At 35.4% G+C, this 16,217-nt stretch overlaps 1 protein-coding gene across 1 annotated transcript; it reads right to left on the reverse strand.

Annotated features, from left to right (window-relative positions):
- Positions 1–447: 447 nt before the first annotated feature.
- On the reverse strand, positions 448–15,666 carry LOC138333408 (putative ammonium transporter 3). Its single transcript, XM_069281762.1, has 9 exons — positions 15,545–15,666; positions 13,911–14,168; positions 10,264–10,549; positions 9,307–9,378; positions 7,628–7,687; positions 7,350–7,426; positions 4,942–5,055; positions 3,453–3,574; positions 448–2,578 (listed from the first exon to the last, which is right to left on the reverse strand). The coding sequence occupies exons 1-9, from the start codon at positions 15,645–15,647 to the stop codon at positions 1,910–1,912; spliced, it is 1,761 nt and encodes a 586-aa protein (XP_069137863.1). The 5' UTR covers positions 15,648–15,666; the 3' UTR covers positions 448–1,909.
- Positions 15,667–16,217: the final 551 nt, after the last annotated feature.

Consider the following 16,217-nt stretch of genomic DNA (forward strand, 5'->3'; position numbering starts at 1 on the left):
CTTATAACATGATATTAAGGGCATTTGATTTGGGTACGAAATGTTTAAAGATGCTCCACCGCCGACAGAGCATGAATGATATTTATTATTTGAACAATAATTGGTGTTTAATCGTGTATAAATGTGCCTAATTAACACAAAAAATAACATAAAATAATTTATTCCGCCTTTGGTGCATGCGCAATCATTACTTCATTCCATATAGGATATAGTGCTACGGAATTTTTTCGGGATGCAATTAATTATTTTTCATATTTATAACTTGAAGTAAAATTAGAAGCTCAAACTTTTCAATGGTAGTAATGGTGTAAAGTAAGTAACTTTTGTAACTGAAGAAAAATACTAAATCGTCTGCTACCGTTTTTGATAGTAAAAAAATGTCATTTGTCAGCGGTGGAGCATCTTTAAGAATTACAAATAATAACCGAAGTCTTGTATTTCTACTAGGTTGGTAAAACATCACATTGATCTCAACAAAGGTTACCATTGACCCATATCTTATGTGGAGTCAGAATAAACCTTGCCTGGCTGGAACAACGCATACAAACATACGTGTACATACGGGTTAAGTATGATATTGGCGCTTTAAATCAATTCTCTATAATGAGGTACTGTATCTGCTGTATTGTGTAATACAAGGAACTGATTGTTTCGTTGTTTTACACCGTCTTGACATTCGATACAAAGGCATTTCATTACTATTTTCGGTAAAATCTTATATTATTATAGAAATATGAGTGTCAGAAAGCCAAATACAAAACATTGGCCTAAACTGACAACCACAGACAACTTAATATTGTCAATAGTAGATCACAAATGTTTTACATTCATGTTAATTTCTCTTGCAATGAACAGGTCTCTATTTGTATAAATAAACACATTTTAAACCAGTCTCAACAGAGCCGTTTAGCATTCTGTTTTAAGAATGTCACAGACGCACGGATGTTTTTGTTCTGTCATTTACTGTCTTTGCCATGAAAACCAGAGTAGATCTAGTTACACGTACAGTAAGTTTATATCCGGTCCACACACACTTATAAAACTCGCATTAACGTCACGTCACAACGTCGTTAGGGCTTCACGATCCAAGTGCAGTACATGTGTATTACAGTACTGTACATACCTGTGTCTTTCTGAAACTGTGTAGCTGAAATCCACACCACTAATATTTCCCGTTTCCTTTATGATCGCGTTACGCCGTGTTATCATGTAATTAGAGACGACGTTCAAAACGGTGACGTTATTAAAATGAAAACACATTTAATCAAGTCGATCACACGAACAAATTAAATGAAGAGGCTAAAAGGGATCGTTCACCTGATTTATTTTTATCACAATACTCTTACAGATGTAATCTGTTCCACCACGTAGCACTGAGATGCTACCAGTCAAATAGGAGTGATATCCATGCTCATTTTCAGAGACAAATTCGCTATCATGATAAACTGACCACTTTTGGCACCGCCCCTCAGGCCTCCAGGGGGTGTGAACCAACAAATTGTACAATTTGATAATTTCTACCAATGAGTGCTTACTAATGCTTAGTTTCAGAGAAGAAGACATTATCATAGAAATTGTCATAGTGACCTCTTTAAGCCCGATCCCTAAGGCCCATGGGAGTGGGGTAGGGTTAGTCCAACTAATTGTACACCTTTAAATTCCCACACCATAAGGGTGCTACCAATGCAATTGATTAAAGTACTATCCAACTTTTGTTTTCAGAGAGAAAGTCGTTTATATGACGCTTTAGACCAGCGTAAGATGCTGAACCCCAAACACCGGACGCTACGGTATGGCATAGAGACCAAGTTGACTAAAATATCAGTAATACGCGAACTTGTTCGTAACAAAATGAGTTGGAACAGTAAAGACTACCGCACCACATCGATGTCAAATACATTCACTTATCTTATAGATACGTCATAATTTTATTTGGCAGACTTCGGTTTAAATCATTTCGATGTGGCGATGTGTAATCAGAGTTATATCCCATTTCATTCTCTATTTCCGGTTCCGGTAAAAACATTACGTTTGTAAATGTCCTATCCAGATTATTATCAAAAGATTGTGCCTCCAGATCGGTACTCGTCCTGCAGCAGACATCCCCGTTCACAGTGTAAATGTCTTGTCCTCTCGGAATATCCTCATTCTGGTTGATATCTCGTTTTAGACGTTGAAATAATTTCGGGAAATTGACCATCTTTTTGTTCCTTTTTCGTTGCCGGAGTTTGTTCGTAGTTTCGTATCTGTCGCGCCATTGGCCAACCCGAAAGCCAAGGCTGTGACGTCGGCTCCTTTGTCTATCGGAGCTTAGTTCCATTTCGATGTCCCTTTCCCCGGGGGATGGGGATGGCTCGGTATCTGGAGAGTGCAGGACTGTCTTGGTAGCCTTGCTATAGACGTATCCGCCCACAGCGTGTTCCACAATGTCAGCCCCAAGGATCTCCTCCTCCAGTGGAACGCGGATCCCGATGGTCAAGTCGATCAACTTTAACCAGAAGAAAGAGTTAACGAGGGTCCATGAGACGATGGTCAGAGCAGCGAGGGCCTGGATCCCGAGCTGGTAAAAATCGCCTCCCTGTGAACCACGAGGACATATATAAAAGGTATATCTAGACTGGTGCTATTTATCATTAGTCTAAAAGTCACGACCCTTTTTAACCATCCTCGATACTCCCAGGTTTTCTTTCACTGTTTTTATTCTTGGACTATGTAATTATAATTCAATTTTGCTTGTTACAATTATTTTCATTGGCCTAAACATTTACTTTATCAGCCCATAAAGGGGAAAAATGGTGTCGCCGTTTGTGACGTTGCTTCTGATTGGCTGAGATGACGGCGTAATGATTTCGTAGACAAAAGAGTCCCAATATGAATTTTGAGTATTGAAGATATTATCTTTAGTAAATTGAATTATAAGGATTAATTTGAATTTTTTTTATGTTATGGAGATATAACACAAAAGTCTGAGTGTACTCTCATCATAAACCGCTTCGCGGTTTATTTAGAGTACACTCAGATTTTTGTGTTATATCTCCATAACATAAAAAATCTATTTAAGTTAATTCTTAATTAGAACTGAAGGCAGCACAGGAGAACAAAACTGATTTTCGATTCTTTTGATGTACATCAAATGACCAAATTACATGTAACTGTTCGTCCGTTGTCGCAGACAGAAACTTCATTTTTGCTATGACATAGTTCATAAGTAGATATTACGACAATAATAGTAACATTTGGAATGTAGAGGATGTTTTAACTTAAATGGAACCGGTTTACAAAAAATAGATAGAAAAGTCAGGATTATGTAAGGGTAAATACTTAATGTAAAAACGGACTAATTATCCTAATAAGACAGCGTTCGATTTAAACATTGTATAAAATGTAATAAGACATATTTAGGACCACGTGTAAGGAATCTATGACGTGAAAGTCTAAGTATGGACACATACGTGGAACAATCCATGTCGGGAGTTGTCTAGCTGCATGGCGTATGTCAGACTGTCAGTCTTCGTAACGAGCCCGGCCGACAACAAACTCCACACACCTGAGCACGCATGCGTACCGACACATCCTGAAAACAGAAAAATACATACTATATATACATACTATAAAATACATGTACAACAATCATTCGATATAATTGTATAGTAAGTGTTAATGTCACAAATCATGTATGAGTTATCTCCCCTCATTCGATCTTGGATCATTACATAAATAGACTTACATGAGTGGCTAGGCGATATGAAATTTATCAAACGAATTCAATAATTTGATATGCCACGAACCTTTACATAGTCACCAGTGTTAGATATTCTATTTATCACATAATTTTTATTAATATAAATATAAGCAAAACTTTAGATTCTTTTTATAAAACTGAAACAGTAGAAATCCGGCTCGGATGTGACGTTTCCGTCTACTGAGATAATCATGCGACGTCATCTAAATATTATGACGTAAACACTACCTGTAACCTCATAATAGTGTTGTTACACACGTGTCTTACGATATTTATTATATGGCCGCATGACATGGCCAGACGGGTTAGTTATGTGATAAATAATTCATTTTTGCTTGTTACGAGCATTTTCATTGGCTTAAAAATTTACTTTATCAGCCCATAAAGGAAAAAATGGCGTCGCCGTTTGTGACGTTGCTTCTGATTGGCTGAGATGACGGCGTAATGATTTCATCGACAAAAAAGTCCAAAAATGAAATTTGCGTTTTGAAGGGATTATCTTTAGTAAATTGAATTATATGGATTAATTTGAATAGATTTTTTTGTGTTTTGGAGAAAAACACAAAAATCTGATATGTACTCTCATCATAATTCAATTTTGCTTGTTACAATTATTTTCATTGGCTTAAAAATTTACTTTATCAGCCCATAAAGGAAAAAATGGCGTCGCCGTTTATAACGTTGCTTCTGATTGGCTGAGATGACGGCGTAATGATTTCATAGACAAAAGAGTCCCAAAATGAATTTTGAATATTGAAGAGATTATCTTTAGGAAATTGAATTATAAGGATTAATTTGAATATATATTTTTATGTTATGGATATATAACACAAAAATCTGAGTGTACTCTCATCATAAACCGCAAAAATAATACACTCAGATTTTTGTATTATATCTCCATAACAACAAAAAGAGTACACTCATTTTTTGTGTTATATCTCCATAACATAAAAAAATCTATTCAAGTTAATCCTTAAATATTTTCCCCGTTAGCTCCACATATGATATCGATATATTTCGTAACATAACCAATTTTTATGAAATCAAAACATTAGCTGAACTGAAAAAAGATAAAAGGTGAAAACTATATCCTATGGAAGTTTCAGGGTAAATCAATATCTGCTATTTTTCAATTTATGGATCGATTTCCGTCCTGACCAAGTGGTTGTGTAATTAGAATTATAATGGACGTGACATACCGACAGGATCGTCTATCCGGAGTTTAGTGAAGAGTTCCACGGTCAGGTTGGTAATTAATGCCCCAACAAATCCGATCAGAAGTCCTTCCCAGGGCTCCGCCACAGCGCAATTAGCTTGAACATAAACGTATCGGTTACTATGATTACGTAATATATTATATATAGTATATAATATATACAGGTTATCTTACGGCCAGAATCCATCCATTTTACAGGATCAATCGACAGGAGACAATGTCGCCTGTCCGCATGATCATATTTTGATTACTTAGTTATCAGAAATCCACGCAATCATTCAAAAGTTCGATTCAATGTTAGTAACATGCGATTTGTTTTACTCAGATTCAATACCCAGAAGTTATCACCAATACATGAATGCATGATATAATAATACCATAATCAGATACATCCCAGACTATTGCAAGGACCGATAACTTTTGTAAACTGAGTGTAAGGTCCGATAACTGATAAACTGAGAGTAAAGACCGATAACCGATAAACTGAGTGTAAGGGCCGATAACTGATAAACTGAGTGTATGGGCCGATAACTGATAAACTGAGTGTAAGGACCGATAACTGATAAATTGAGTGTAAGGACAGAAAACTGACAAACTGAGTGTAAGGACCGATAAGTGATAAACTGAGTGTAAGGAGCGATAACTGATAAACTGAGAGTAAAGACCGATAACTGATAAACTGAGTGTAAGGACCAATAACTGATAAACTGAGTGTATGGGCCGATAACTGATAAACTGAGTGTATGGGCCGATAAATGATAAACTGAGTGTAATGACAGAAAACTGATAAATTGAGTGTAAGGACAGAAAAAACTGATGTAAGGACCGATAAATGATAAACTGAGTAAGGACAATAATGATAAATGAGTGTAGGACAGATAACTGATAAAATAAACGATAAATGATAAACTGTGTAAGGACAGATAACTGATAAACTGGTGTAAGACGATAAATGATAAACTGAGTGTAAGGACAGATAAATGATAAACTGTGTGTAAGAACCGATAAGTGATAAACTGAGTGTAAGGACAGATAAATGATAAACTGAGTGTAAGGATAACTGAGTTAAGTGATAAACTGTGTGTAAGAACCGATAAGTGATAAACTGAGTGTAAGGACAGATAAATGATAAACTGAGTGTAAAGACTGTTAAGTGATAAACTGAGTGTAAGGACCGATAATGATAAACTGAGTGTATGGACCGATAACTGATTAAATGAGGTAAGGACCGATAACTGATGAACTGAGTGTAAGGACCAATAACTGATAAACTGAGAGTAAAGACCGATAACTGATAAAATGAGTGTAAGGACCAATAACTGATAAACTGAGTGTATGGGCCGATAACTGATAAACTGAGTGTATGGGCCGATAAATGATAAACTGAGTGTAATGACAGAAAAGTGATAAACTGAGTGTAGTGACAGAAAACTGATAAACTGAGTGTAAGGACCGATAAGTGATAAACTGAGTGTAAGGACCGATAAGTGATAAACTGAGTGTAAGGACCGATAACTGATAAACTGAGTGTAAGGACCGATAACTGATAAACTGAGTGTAAGGACCGATAACTGATAAACTGAGTGTAAGGACAGAAAACTGATAAACTGAGTGTAAGGACCGATAAGTGATAAACTGAGTGTAAGAACCGATAACTGATAAACTGAGTGTAAGGACAGACAACTGATAAACTGAGTGTAAGGACCGATAAGTGATAAACTGAGTGTAAGGACCGATAACTGATAAACTGAGAGTAAAGACCGATAACTGATAAACTGAGTGTAAGGACCGATAACTGATAAACTGAGTGTATGGGCCGATAACTGATAAACTGAGTGTATGGGCCGATAAATGATAAACTGAGTGTAATGACAGAAAACTGATAAACTGAGTGTAAGGACCGATAACTGATAAACTGAGTGTAAGGACCGATAAGTGATAAACTGAGTATAAGGACCGATAAGTGATAAACTGACTGTAAGGACTGATAAACGGTGTAAAAGTAAGGACAGATAAATAAATAAACTGTGTGTAAGGTCAGATAACTGATAAACTGAGTGTAAAGACCCATAAGTGATAAACTGAGTGAAAGGACAGATAAGTGATAAACTGAGTGTAAGGAGAATGATAAATGATGTAGACGATAATGATAAACTGAGTGTAAGGACCGATAACTGATAAACTGAGTGTAAGGACCGATAACTGATAAACTGAGTGTAAGGACCGATAACTGATAAACTGAGTGTAAGGACCGATAAGTGATAAACTGAGTATAAGGACCGATAAGTGATAAAATGACTGTAAGGATAGATAACTGATAAACTGAGTGTAAGAACCGATAAGTGATAAACTGAGTGTAAGGACCGATAACTGGTAGACGTTACTCTGTACCTGTGATCCCGACCAAAGCGCCCAGAACTCCGTTTATCAGATAGGAGATCTCAAACCGACGCTGCTTCATCAGGTAGCTGGAATCCAGAATCACAAATCTATCAAATATCAGATTATAACGGGAAAACTCTTATTTTTTGTTTGTTTGTTTGTTTTGTAAATTAGTATCAAATTTCTTATCAAAAGATGAGTTATGAGACGTTTTGTGGCAAACAATGTCTAAAAATTTACTAAAAAATCGGTTTATTTTAGCATGTGGATGGTCACAGAATCCTCACCTCAGTGTCAGCCCTACACTCCCTCCCGCTACCGAGGCTGTGATCGTAGAAACGGCCGACCTGAAAGGTAAAGGCAAGTTCAGCAATGACATAAAAAAGTTACAATATGTGAGTGTGGAAATATTTTAGTTAAATATGTGTTTTCGTCATAATTATGATATTTTATATTTGCACATTGACAAAATTCCGATGACAAGGGGAACAACTCTTACTAGTAAACTCGTACTAAAAATAATATAACAATGCCAACTATATACAACAAAGTGATATTTCGGTGGAATAAAACCTAACAATTGTTACCTTGATGATTTTTAACGTTTGAATGAAACCCAAACAAAAAGTGCCGTATTTGAAATGATTGAACTAATGCTGATTGACAATTTTGACATTTTAGCTTTTACAGTAACTTCATTTAAAATAAAAGATAGCATTTATATCGTGTCGTTATGTGAATTGCGATAAGCGGAAGAAAAGATAAAAAACATATTAAAATATCTCAATTTAATTTCTTTATGTGTTTGAGATTCAACAAATGTGTCTTGAATACAAAATTGAAGGAAATCCTTGATTTATTACGGTGTCCGTCAGACAAAATAATATGCAAATGAAGCTGCGATGGATTGTGTTGTCGAAGTTTGGCGCATGCGCATTGTCACGCACTAAAAGTAAACAAAATGGCTGAACGAAAGTGTGTGCGATGAAAAAAATATATCTGAATCGGCAACAAAGTGGAGGAAATTATAATGGATTCGGTAGCACCCTAGGATATCTATAGGGAATTAAATTCAGAGATGGCATGTAGCAATAGAAGAAACAGAAGCCACATCTCAAGCGGAACTTGCCGGGATCTGTTGGGACTCGTGTAACGGCATTGCACGTGGTGAGTTAAATTTCAACACATATGCCAGCGCACAAACAGCCGCAGACTAACTACATGTATATTTGGTGTACAAAGTTAGCGAGCGTATGTAAGTAACATGAAGTGTTTTAGATTATATGATATGTATAAACAGTCCCTCGCACTTCGACTTGTTGTTGTTGTTTTTTAACTAAACATGCCGTGGCAAGACTGTCACTTCTATATGACATTTTGTTGCACGCATCCGTTTGTTGCTGCGGCCTCGTTTTGGAAAAAATACGTCATGTTCTATGTAAAGCTTGACTTCGCTCTATTTTTAGAGGAGTATTTTCCTGGTCAAGCTAGGCAACTGACCACCCATATTGTTCGCTGTATGCATTGAAAATGATCTGAAAATTATATCTATGTATAGGATAAATTTCAATTTCGTAGTCTTTATATTTCATTGGGCGAAACCTACCTTTAAAATAAAAAATAGCCCTTATATCGTATCGTCTTAAATAATGTTGTTCACGACAAAATATTAGAGTAACCCATTTCAGAAATCATACGCAAAATGTATGAGTGTTGACCAATGTCAACATTGAAAGAATGCCTAGATATATTTATATTGTGTAAAGTTTTGCACGCTGTTTCTTTTGTAAATGACATTTAAATTGAGATTTTGTAACTTTTTTTTTTTACTTATACCCGTTTCAAATGAGAATAATGCAGCAATGATGTTCGTGCAAAACACAAGAGCGCACTCGATTAGTGGAACACACACGTCAAATCAGGAAGTTATAAACGTTCTTACCTTGACAATGCTCAGTTATCTTACCTTGCTGCCAAAATCCATTTTACTCCAGATATACCGAAAGTACTGCCACAGTTAAATCCAAGCCAGCCCCACCTTTGGAAAATATACAATTGTTCACTTTGAGTAAGGTCAAAATCAAATCAATTAACTTTATACTATTATAAAGAATTTTGTTTTGTCCACATGGTTGGAATTACTTCTTCGTCACATATTTACCATTTGAAGTAATTCGTATCCAACAGACTTACGTTTGATTGGATCCCGTGTCATCTGGAAAATCCTGTTGATATTACTTCTTTGACCCCCAAAGAATTTGATACAAATAGATGCGGTAGATATACATTAAAATTGGTCGTTCCTGATACCGTACCTCACGTGTTGATATAAGTAAATCTGGACAAATTCAATTTTTAACGTTTTGTAGCGGTTGCATTTTAACTAAGCATTTTACCAAATGTTTGTAGTTTGGTCCTTTAATTTTGAGATGAAGCATTTTTTATGTTTCTAGACCAAATTATGAGTCGGTTTGTGAAAATATGTAGCATTTTAATCTACCGTTCGTCCCATTTGCGGATTCGTACCAGTTGTTGCGATACCAGTCTGCTGTATATCAAATAGAACGCGCCGTACCAGCAGAACTGTACCAGTAACAGCATACCACTTGTATCCAAGATGGCGGACCAGAGAGTTTTCTCTTGTCATCGGATTGTTGTCTTAGTTGAAAACAAGACAGAGAGTTTTTATATCCAATGAAATTACATGAATTATTTATTTCGATGTATACCGAAACCATTTATGTTTTACTGTTGTATCCTTTTTATTTTTAACACAAAAAAAACTGGGCTTTTACATTCGAAGTGAGTGCCGCTATCATAGAAAAATCCAAACGCGTTCCATTTGACGGTGCCGTGTAACTTTTAGTACAACTGGTACGAATCTTCAAAAGGAACGTACGGGTAGTTTACAACACTAACGTACCAGAGCATGAACATTCCCAAGATAGCATTAGTGGGGGACCCCATCTCCGTCACCTTCTTAGGGTTCTCAAATCGGTTGTGACGCGGTTTCAACATCAACGTTGCCACGAGACCGGTGACACCGCCCACGATGTGAACAGGCCCCGCCCCGGCGATGTCGATTACGCCCATTTTTCTGAGCCAGCCGTCTTGCGCCCACACCCAGTGGGCAGGGAGACAGAATATAAAGGTGTTTACCATAGAGAAAACTATGTATGCCTCTAGTTTGGTCCTCTCTGCCATCGACCCTAAAATTAGATTTTAAATCCACACATATATATATACACAGTTTAAAACCAAAACAGCAAGTTCCAAAAACATATAACGTTCACACACATATATATATATATCTTTGTTAAAGTCGCGATTACTGTTTTGTGTATTTTTCTAAAGTATAAAACGTCATTTAGTTAGCAATTACGGGAGTTCATGTATTAATGCCTACTAAACAATAGCAAATTTAATAAGCCGCGCTAACGCTTCATATTTAATGTAATTAAACGCTGTCCAGTTGGCATTCATACCCCCATAACTGCCAACTGAATGCAGTTCAATGCTTACACCTTCAGGATGTACTCCTCTGAGAAGTCAAAATTTTCTAGTATCAAATTTTTTTCTCATATAGATTTTTGGAAATAGGAGTTCATGCCAAAAAAGAAAATGGAATAAAAAGCATATGTCCGTGCGCTCGTTTTTGAGCTATTGTCACTCAAAGATTCCTAGATGACAAAATATTGGATTTTATGGGAATTTTGCCATTTTCACCATTTACACAAGAGATTCCAGCCATAATTTCCTAATGAGGTGTTTGATATGTATGGAAGTTTGTAGAATTTATTTTTAAGTAGTCTTCTTTAAAAATATACCAGTTTTGAATAATAAGACTAACATTTTTTTCTCAGAATAACAACATATGCTACCCCTTAATTTTGTGCTACAAAACCCTTAAACCCTTTATAGAAAAAGTTCTTGTATTAAACTTTTAATATTTTGCGTATCAACCAGAGAGGGTTGTTTTTTCTAAATCAGGCAGAAAAATGGGGGGCCGTGTGCTTACTATTTTGCTCCATTTGAATATTTGTTATTTTTCAGTATTTTAGAGTAAAAATTAAAACTGCTCAAATTACCATTACATGTAAAAATAAAGTGACAAAAGTGTATCATTTCACACATTAATGCCCAATATTTTAATTAACGTGCACTCAGTAAAGATTTACAGCAAAAACTAGCTTGATACAGCTTAAAATACTGGCGCAGTGATGATTTAAGTGAAAACAATTTCAGTAAAAAATGGTAAAACTGTGGCTCTACTCAAAGGCAACAAAGACACAATTTCAAAATGGCCGCAAAATTGGCCATTTCTTAAAATCCACGTATAAAAATCTACTAAAAATAGAAATGAATTTTTTTGACAAAATTTGCATCTGGCAACATGCTACAGATATTGATAGATTTTATTTGAAAATCCCATAGTTTCTTTGATCTATGTCGAAACGAAACTTCAACGGGACTGAACCGTTTGTTCCTTAAAAAAAATTGTCAATGACAGAACAGCCAACTTCCGTGATCGTTCGCACGACAATTGTGAAGTCACAATGATAATGACGTCATAATGAACAGGTGGCAGTTCATAGACTGGTGAACGTCAAATGCGATTTGTAAGGTTATATAGTAGGGCTGCAGTGAAAATGTAAATATATGGATGTATGTGAGAGCAAATAAATTACATATTGTATGGGCTAGGGGAGATAAATGAATTCAAGTTGTGACGGAATAAATTATTTATGGAGACTTGGTACAAGACTGATATGACTTGTTATTTCTCTGAGATAAAAACGTAATTACAGAGAGTTTTCCAAATGACAATCTCTCAATCAAGCAACCTTATGATATACGAATCTGCCTATAAGTTTTTCTACTTTAGAAGAATTTTGACTAAAACTGTCGTAAATTGTGCATATATAAGCCTAAATCGGAATCAATATGGACGGCAGCGATTCGGAATTGTTTTGATATCATTCAAATACAATGTAAATTGTAAAAAAAAAGCCTTTCAATAATAACAAGCTCTAGCCACCACGTGACTAGTCTAGTCTTTCTGAACACGCACGAAATCGGTTCATGAACTTTCCGACATCCATGTAAATCATAACTTTTATGCAATGCAATGGCGGCCAGTGTAAAATGAAGGCATGCATATAAACATCGAGTTTCAAAAGTTTCAATTAACTGCTCTACCAATACTAGTAAAAGATCTTTATAGATAGTCTTGGTATAGCTTAATATTAACTACATCAATATATGGTAATTAATAAGTAGTAATATACATGTATATCTGGTGCCGATGATATCAAGTTCAATACCAATCCGATTCGATTTATTTAGAATACATCTGAATGGATGTTGCCATACATTTTTTTTTGTATTTGGTTGATGGACTGATGAGTATGCAGTCAAGTGATTTTTTTCAGAAAATACGAGATTTGAAAAAAATATTAAAAAATCGGGATATTCACTATAAAGAGTAAATATCCCGATTTTTTAAAATAATTTTTCAAATCTCATATTTTCTGAAAAAAATCAGTTCATCAGTTCATCAGTTCATCCACCAAATACAAAAACATGTATGACAACATCCATTTTCATTGAGTTGGCCCCCTGTGCATTGTCGTACTGTCACTCTTCGCTTGACGCACTATCGCATGGTGCATTGTCGCACTGTCGTATGGCGCACTGTCGCTCTTCGCTTGACGCACTATGCATGGTGCATTGTCGCACTGTCGCTCTTTGCTTGAAACCATATTCCCGCTATGCGACAGTGCGACATGGCCGATAGCAGTCACCATAGTCAAAATTATACCATAATTATGTAATTCAACCTAATACCGTAAAATCCAAGACTTTAGTGACTCTTTCCACTAAAAATCGTTCAACCGTTGTATCAGCCAATCAAAGGCAACATTACAAACAACATCGTTTTACAGGATCATAAATTTTACACCAATCAGAATGTTTGTTACAACCGGACGAACAGCTTAAAGGGACATGAACCTTAAATAATTTATTCTGTTTGCTTAGATATGGTTTTCAGATTTTTATTGAATATTTCATTACAATGATTGGTTATCTAAAACGACAGGAAAACGTGGGGAATACCTACCTCAAAATGATAAAAATAGACCGTCATATTCTATTTTTGGAACACGAAACGAAAGCTGGCCGAAAGCGATGTTATAATGAACAACAAACTTGCTGACATGACAATGAATATTAGTTTTCCACATTTAAGATTATGTTCTATTACGATGGTTGAAAAATGAAGTTTACGCCATATTTGTTATAAAACAATTTGTATTTAGCGTAAGAATGATAAGTCAAAAGTCAAACGTAAGGTATCTGACACGTGTTAGATATGTATTTTACTCAAATTTACATAGTTTATTTAGGTTCAATGTCCCTTTAATAAATGATGTGAAATTACGTTGCCGTTTATATAAACGGCTTTTTAGTGGATGAAATATGATTTGAGCATTTTATAAAAGGAAAAGTTTATTTATCTGATTGCTATATGCATGTATTTTCGTAATGTAAATAAATAGATTAACATACCAGAAACGATGGTTGTAGCCGTGGTTGCGAAAGAAGCTTGAAAGAAAAACTTTGAGTAAACCCAGCCAATATTCTGTTCGGTAGCTTTCACGAAGAAATGTCCCCAGCCACAGAATGAATTTCCATCCTCACCAAACGCGAAGGCGTAACCGAACACCCAAAACGTCAGACCGCCGAATATTACATCCACGGCATTCTTTACCATGATGTTAGCTTCATTCTTCACCGAGACTGAGCCGCTCTCAAGCAGTCCGAAACCTGAAAATAGAATTTCGTTAGAATCCAACACCCATTCGGAGTCCCCGGAATACCCACGGTCGATAATCCAGGGGTTACTTTCACTATTTTGTTATTACCAAACTACCTGCTCAGTGCTCATCAGCTGTCACCCACAGGACCTTCAATTTTGTTATTCCATATTCCAGGCGTGGATATAATGAGTGATAAATGTAGTAACCCCTGCAATATCGGGAATGACGGATATCCTACTAGAAAAGTCGATTGGATCATTTTCATAATATAAGAGACGTTTTATTTAGTTTGTCATTATCACGAGATGCTACACCGCCGACGAATGATATTTTTATCAATTATACACAGATGCAGACGAAAAAGTATTTCTCTTTAGTAACAAAAACTATTATCACCAATGTCCATTGAAAAGTTTTAGCTTCTTACTAACTTCAGAATAAAATTATCAAAGCTACATTATGTTATTAATTGCGTCCCGAAAAAAATAATCCATGTCACTATGACCAACAAAAGCATAACAAAATATTGTATTTTTGTGGTAATAAGCATATACAAATGTATATACACGATTAAATATCAATTATTGCCCAAATGATATTTTTATTGTCTGTCGGCGGTGGAGCATCGATCTTTAAAAGTCGTTATTACAACAAAAAATTTGTTATTAAGAGTTTTAGAAGTCGTTATTACGACAAATCGTCGTTATTACGAGAGAAAAGTCGTTATTAAAGCTTATAAAGAATGTTTTCATATTGACATGTATTGTCTCCCGTCCGGGAATATGCAATAAATAAATACTTGCAATATCTGAGACTACGACGGTCCGAAACCTGAAATATTAACTATGCAATATCATCAACCTAAATATATACATTTTTAGTTTCAATCAGGTCAGAACCTGAAGTGATGTGTTAACAATATCACACAGGGGGGTATCCATATATATATATTATATTTAGAACCAAAAGCATGCAATAAAACTATCAAAGAAATGAAGCAGTTTTGTATGCTTTAATTGTGATAAAATATTCAAAAGACACGCTTAATTGAATTAACAAAATTCTTAGTGATCTTGAAATTATTTCACAGTGTTCCGGAATTAATATAAGAAATAATTGATATTAATAAAATATTGTGATAGAAACAATAAATATTATAAAACATTGTTATAGAACGATATTATAATAAATTGTTATAGAAATCCATGTTAGTGGATCCCGGACCACAATGTAAGAAACAGGAAAGGTGGGGACTTCCTTTTCCACCAGTGATAAAAAACACATTAAAAATAAAAAAAACAAAATTACAGTTTTCCAGCATGTAGGGATATAAGTAATACGATTACGCTGAACTCTTTTGTTACTCTGTAAATCGTCACCAACCTGACTGCATTGAGAAGATAATGAATGTGCTCGATAAGATCCAGATACTGTCAGTCTGGGGGTCCTCAAAATGTTCCCCTAAAGTCTGGCTCACGTTATCCATGTCACTTAACGCACTAAAGTCCTCCTGTCTTAGTAAGTGATCAGAATATTTTTCTTGTGTCGTAAACACTGCTAGTAGATTAAAGATAGAGTGCGCAATTAATCGCATATGAAAGGCTAATGAATCAGAATACCTTGTTTTGAGTACCATATGAATCAGAGCAATACCTTGTGTTGAGTACCGTTAATTGATCAATTTAGCTACATCCGCTCTGCAACCTGGTTAGTTATACGAAAAGGTTAAGCTTTTCAAGAATATATCGTAAATGAAATAGCATTTTATTACAGAAATTATTCTTCGTAAGTGTCTTTACTTAAACAGGACTGCCATTGGATTAAACGTCACTTTCGCTGTTTTTGTATCACTTCCGGTATACGTTCAGATACTTTGGCCGAATAACGACTCTTCCGTTCTACATGTTTGTCCAAGTGTTACCTGGAATGGGTCACCTTCGTTTTGTGTCTAGGCACGTTTCACATCCAAAGTGTAATTATTTATGAGGTACCGTTTGTTTAGATGATATGCGTAATCTTAATTGCATATCTACATTTTCATGTCAAGATGTATTCA

This window comes from Argopecten irradians, chromosome 10, assembly GCF_041381155.1.
Source record: "Argopecten irradians isolate NY chromosome 10, Ai_NY, whole genome shotgun sequence".
In the NCBI taxonomy this organism is placed as follows: Eukaryota; Metazoa; Mollusca; class Bivalvia; order Pectinida; family Pectinidae; genus Argopecten; species Argopecten irradians.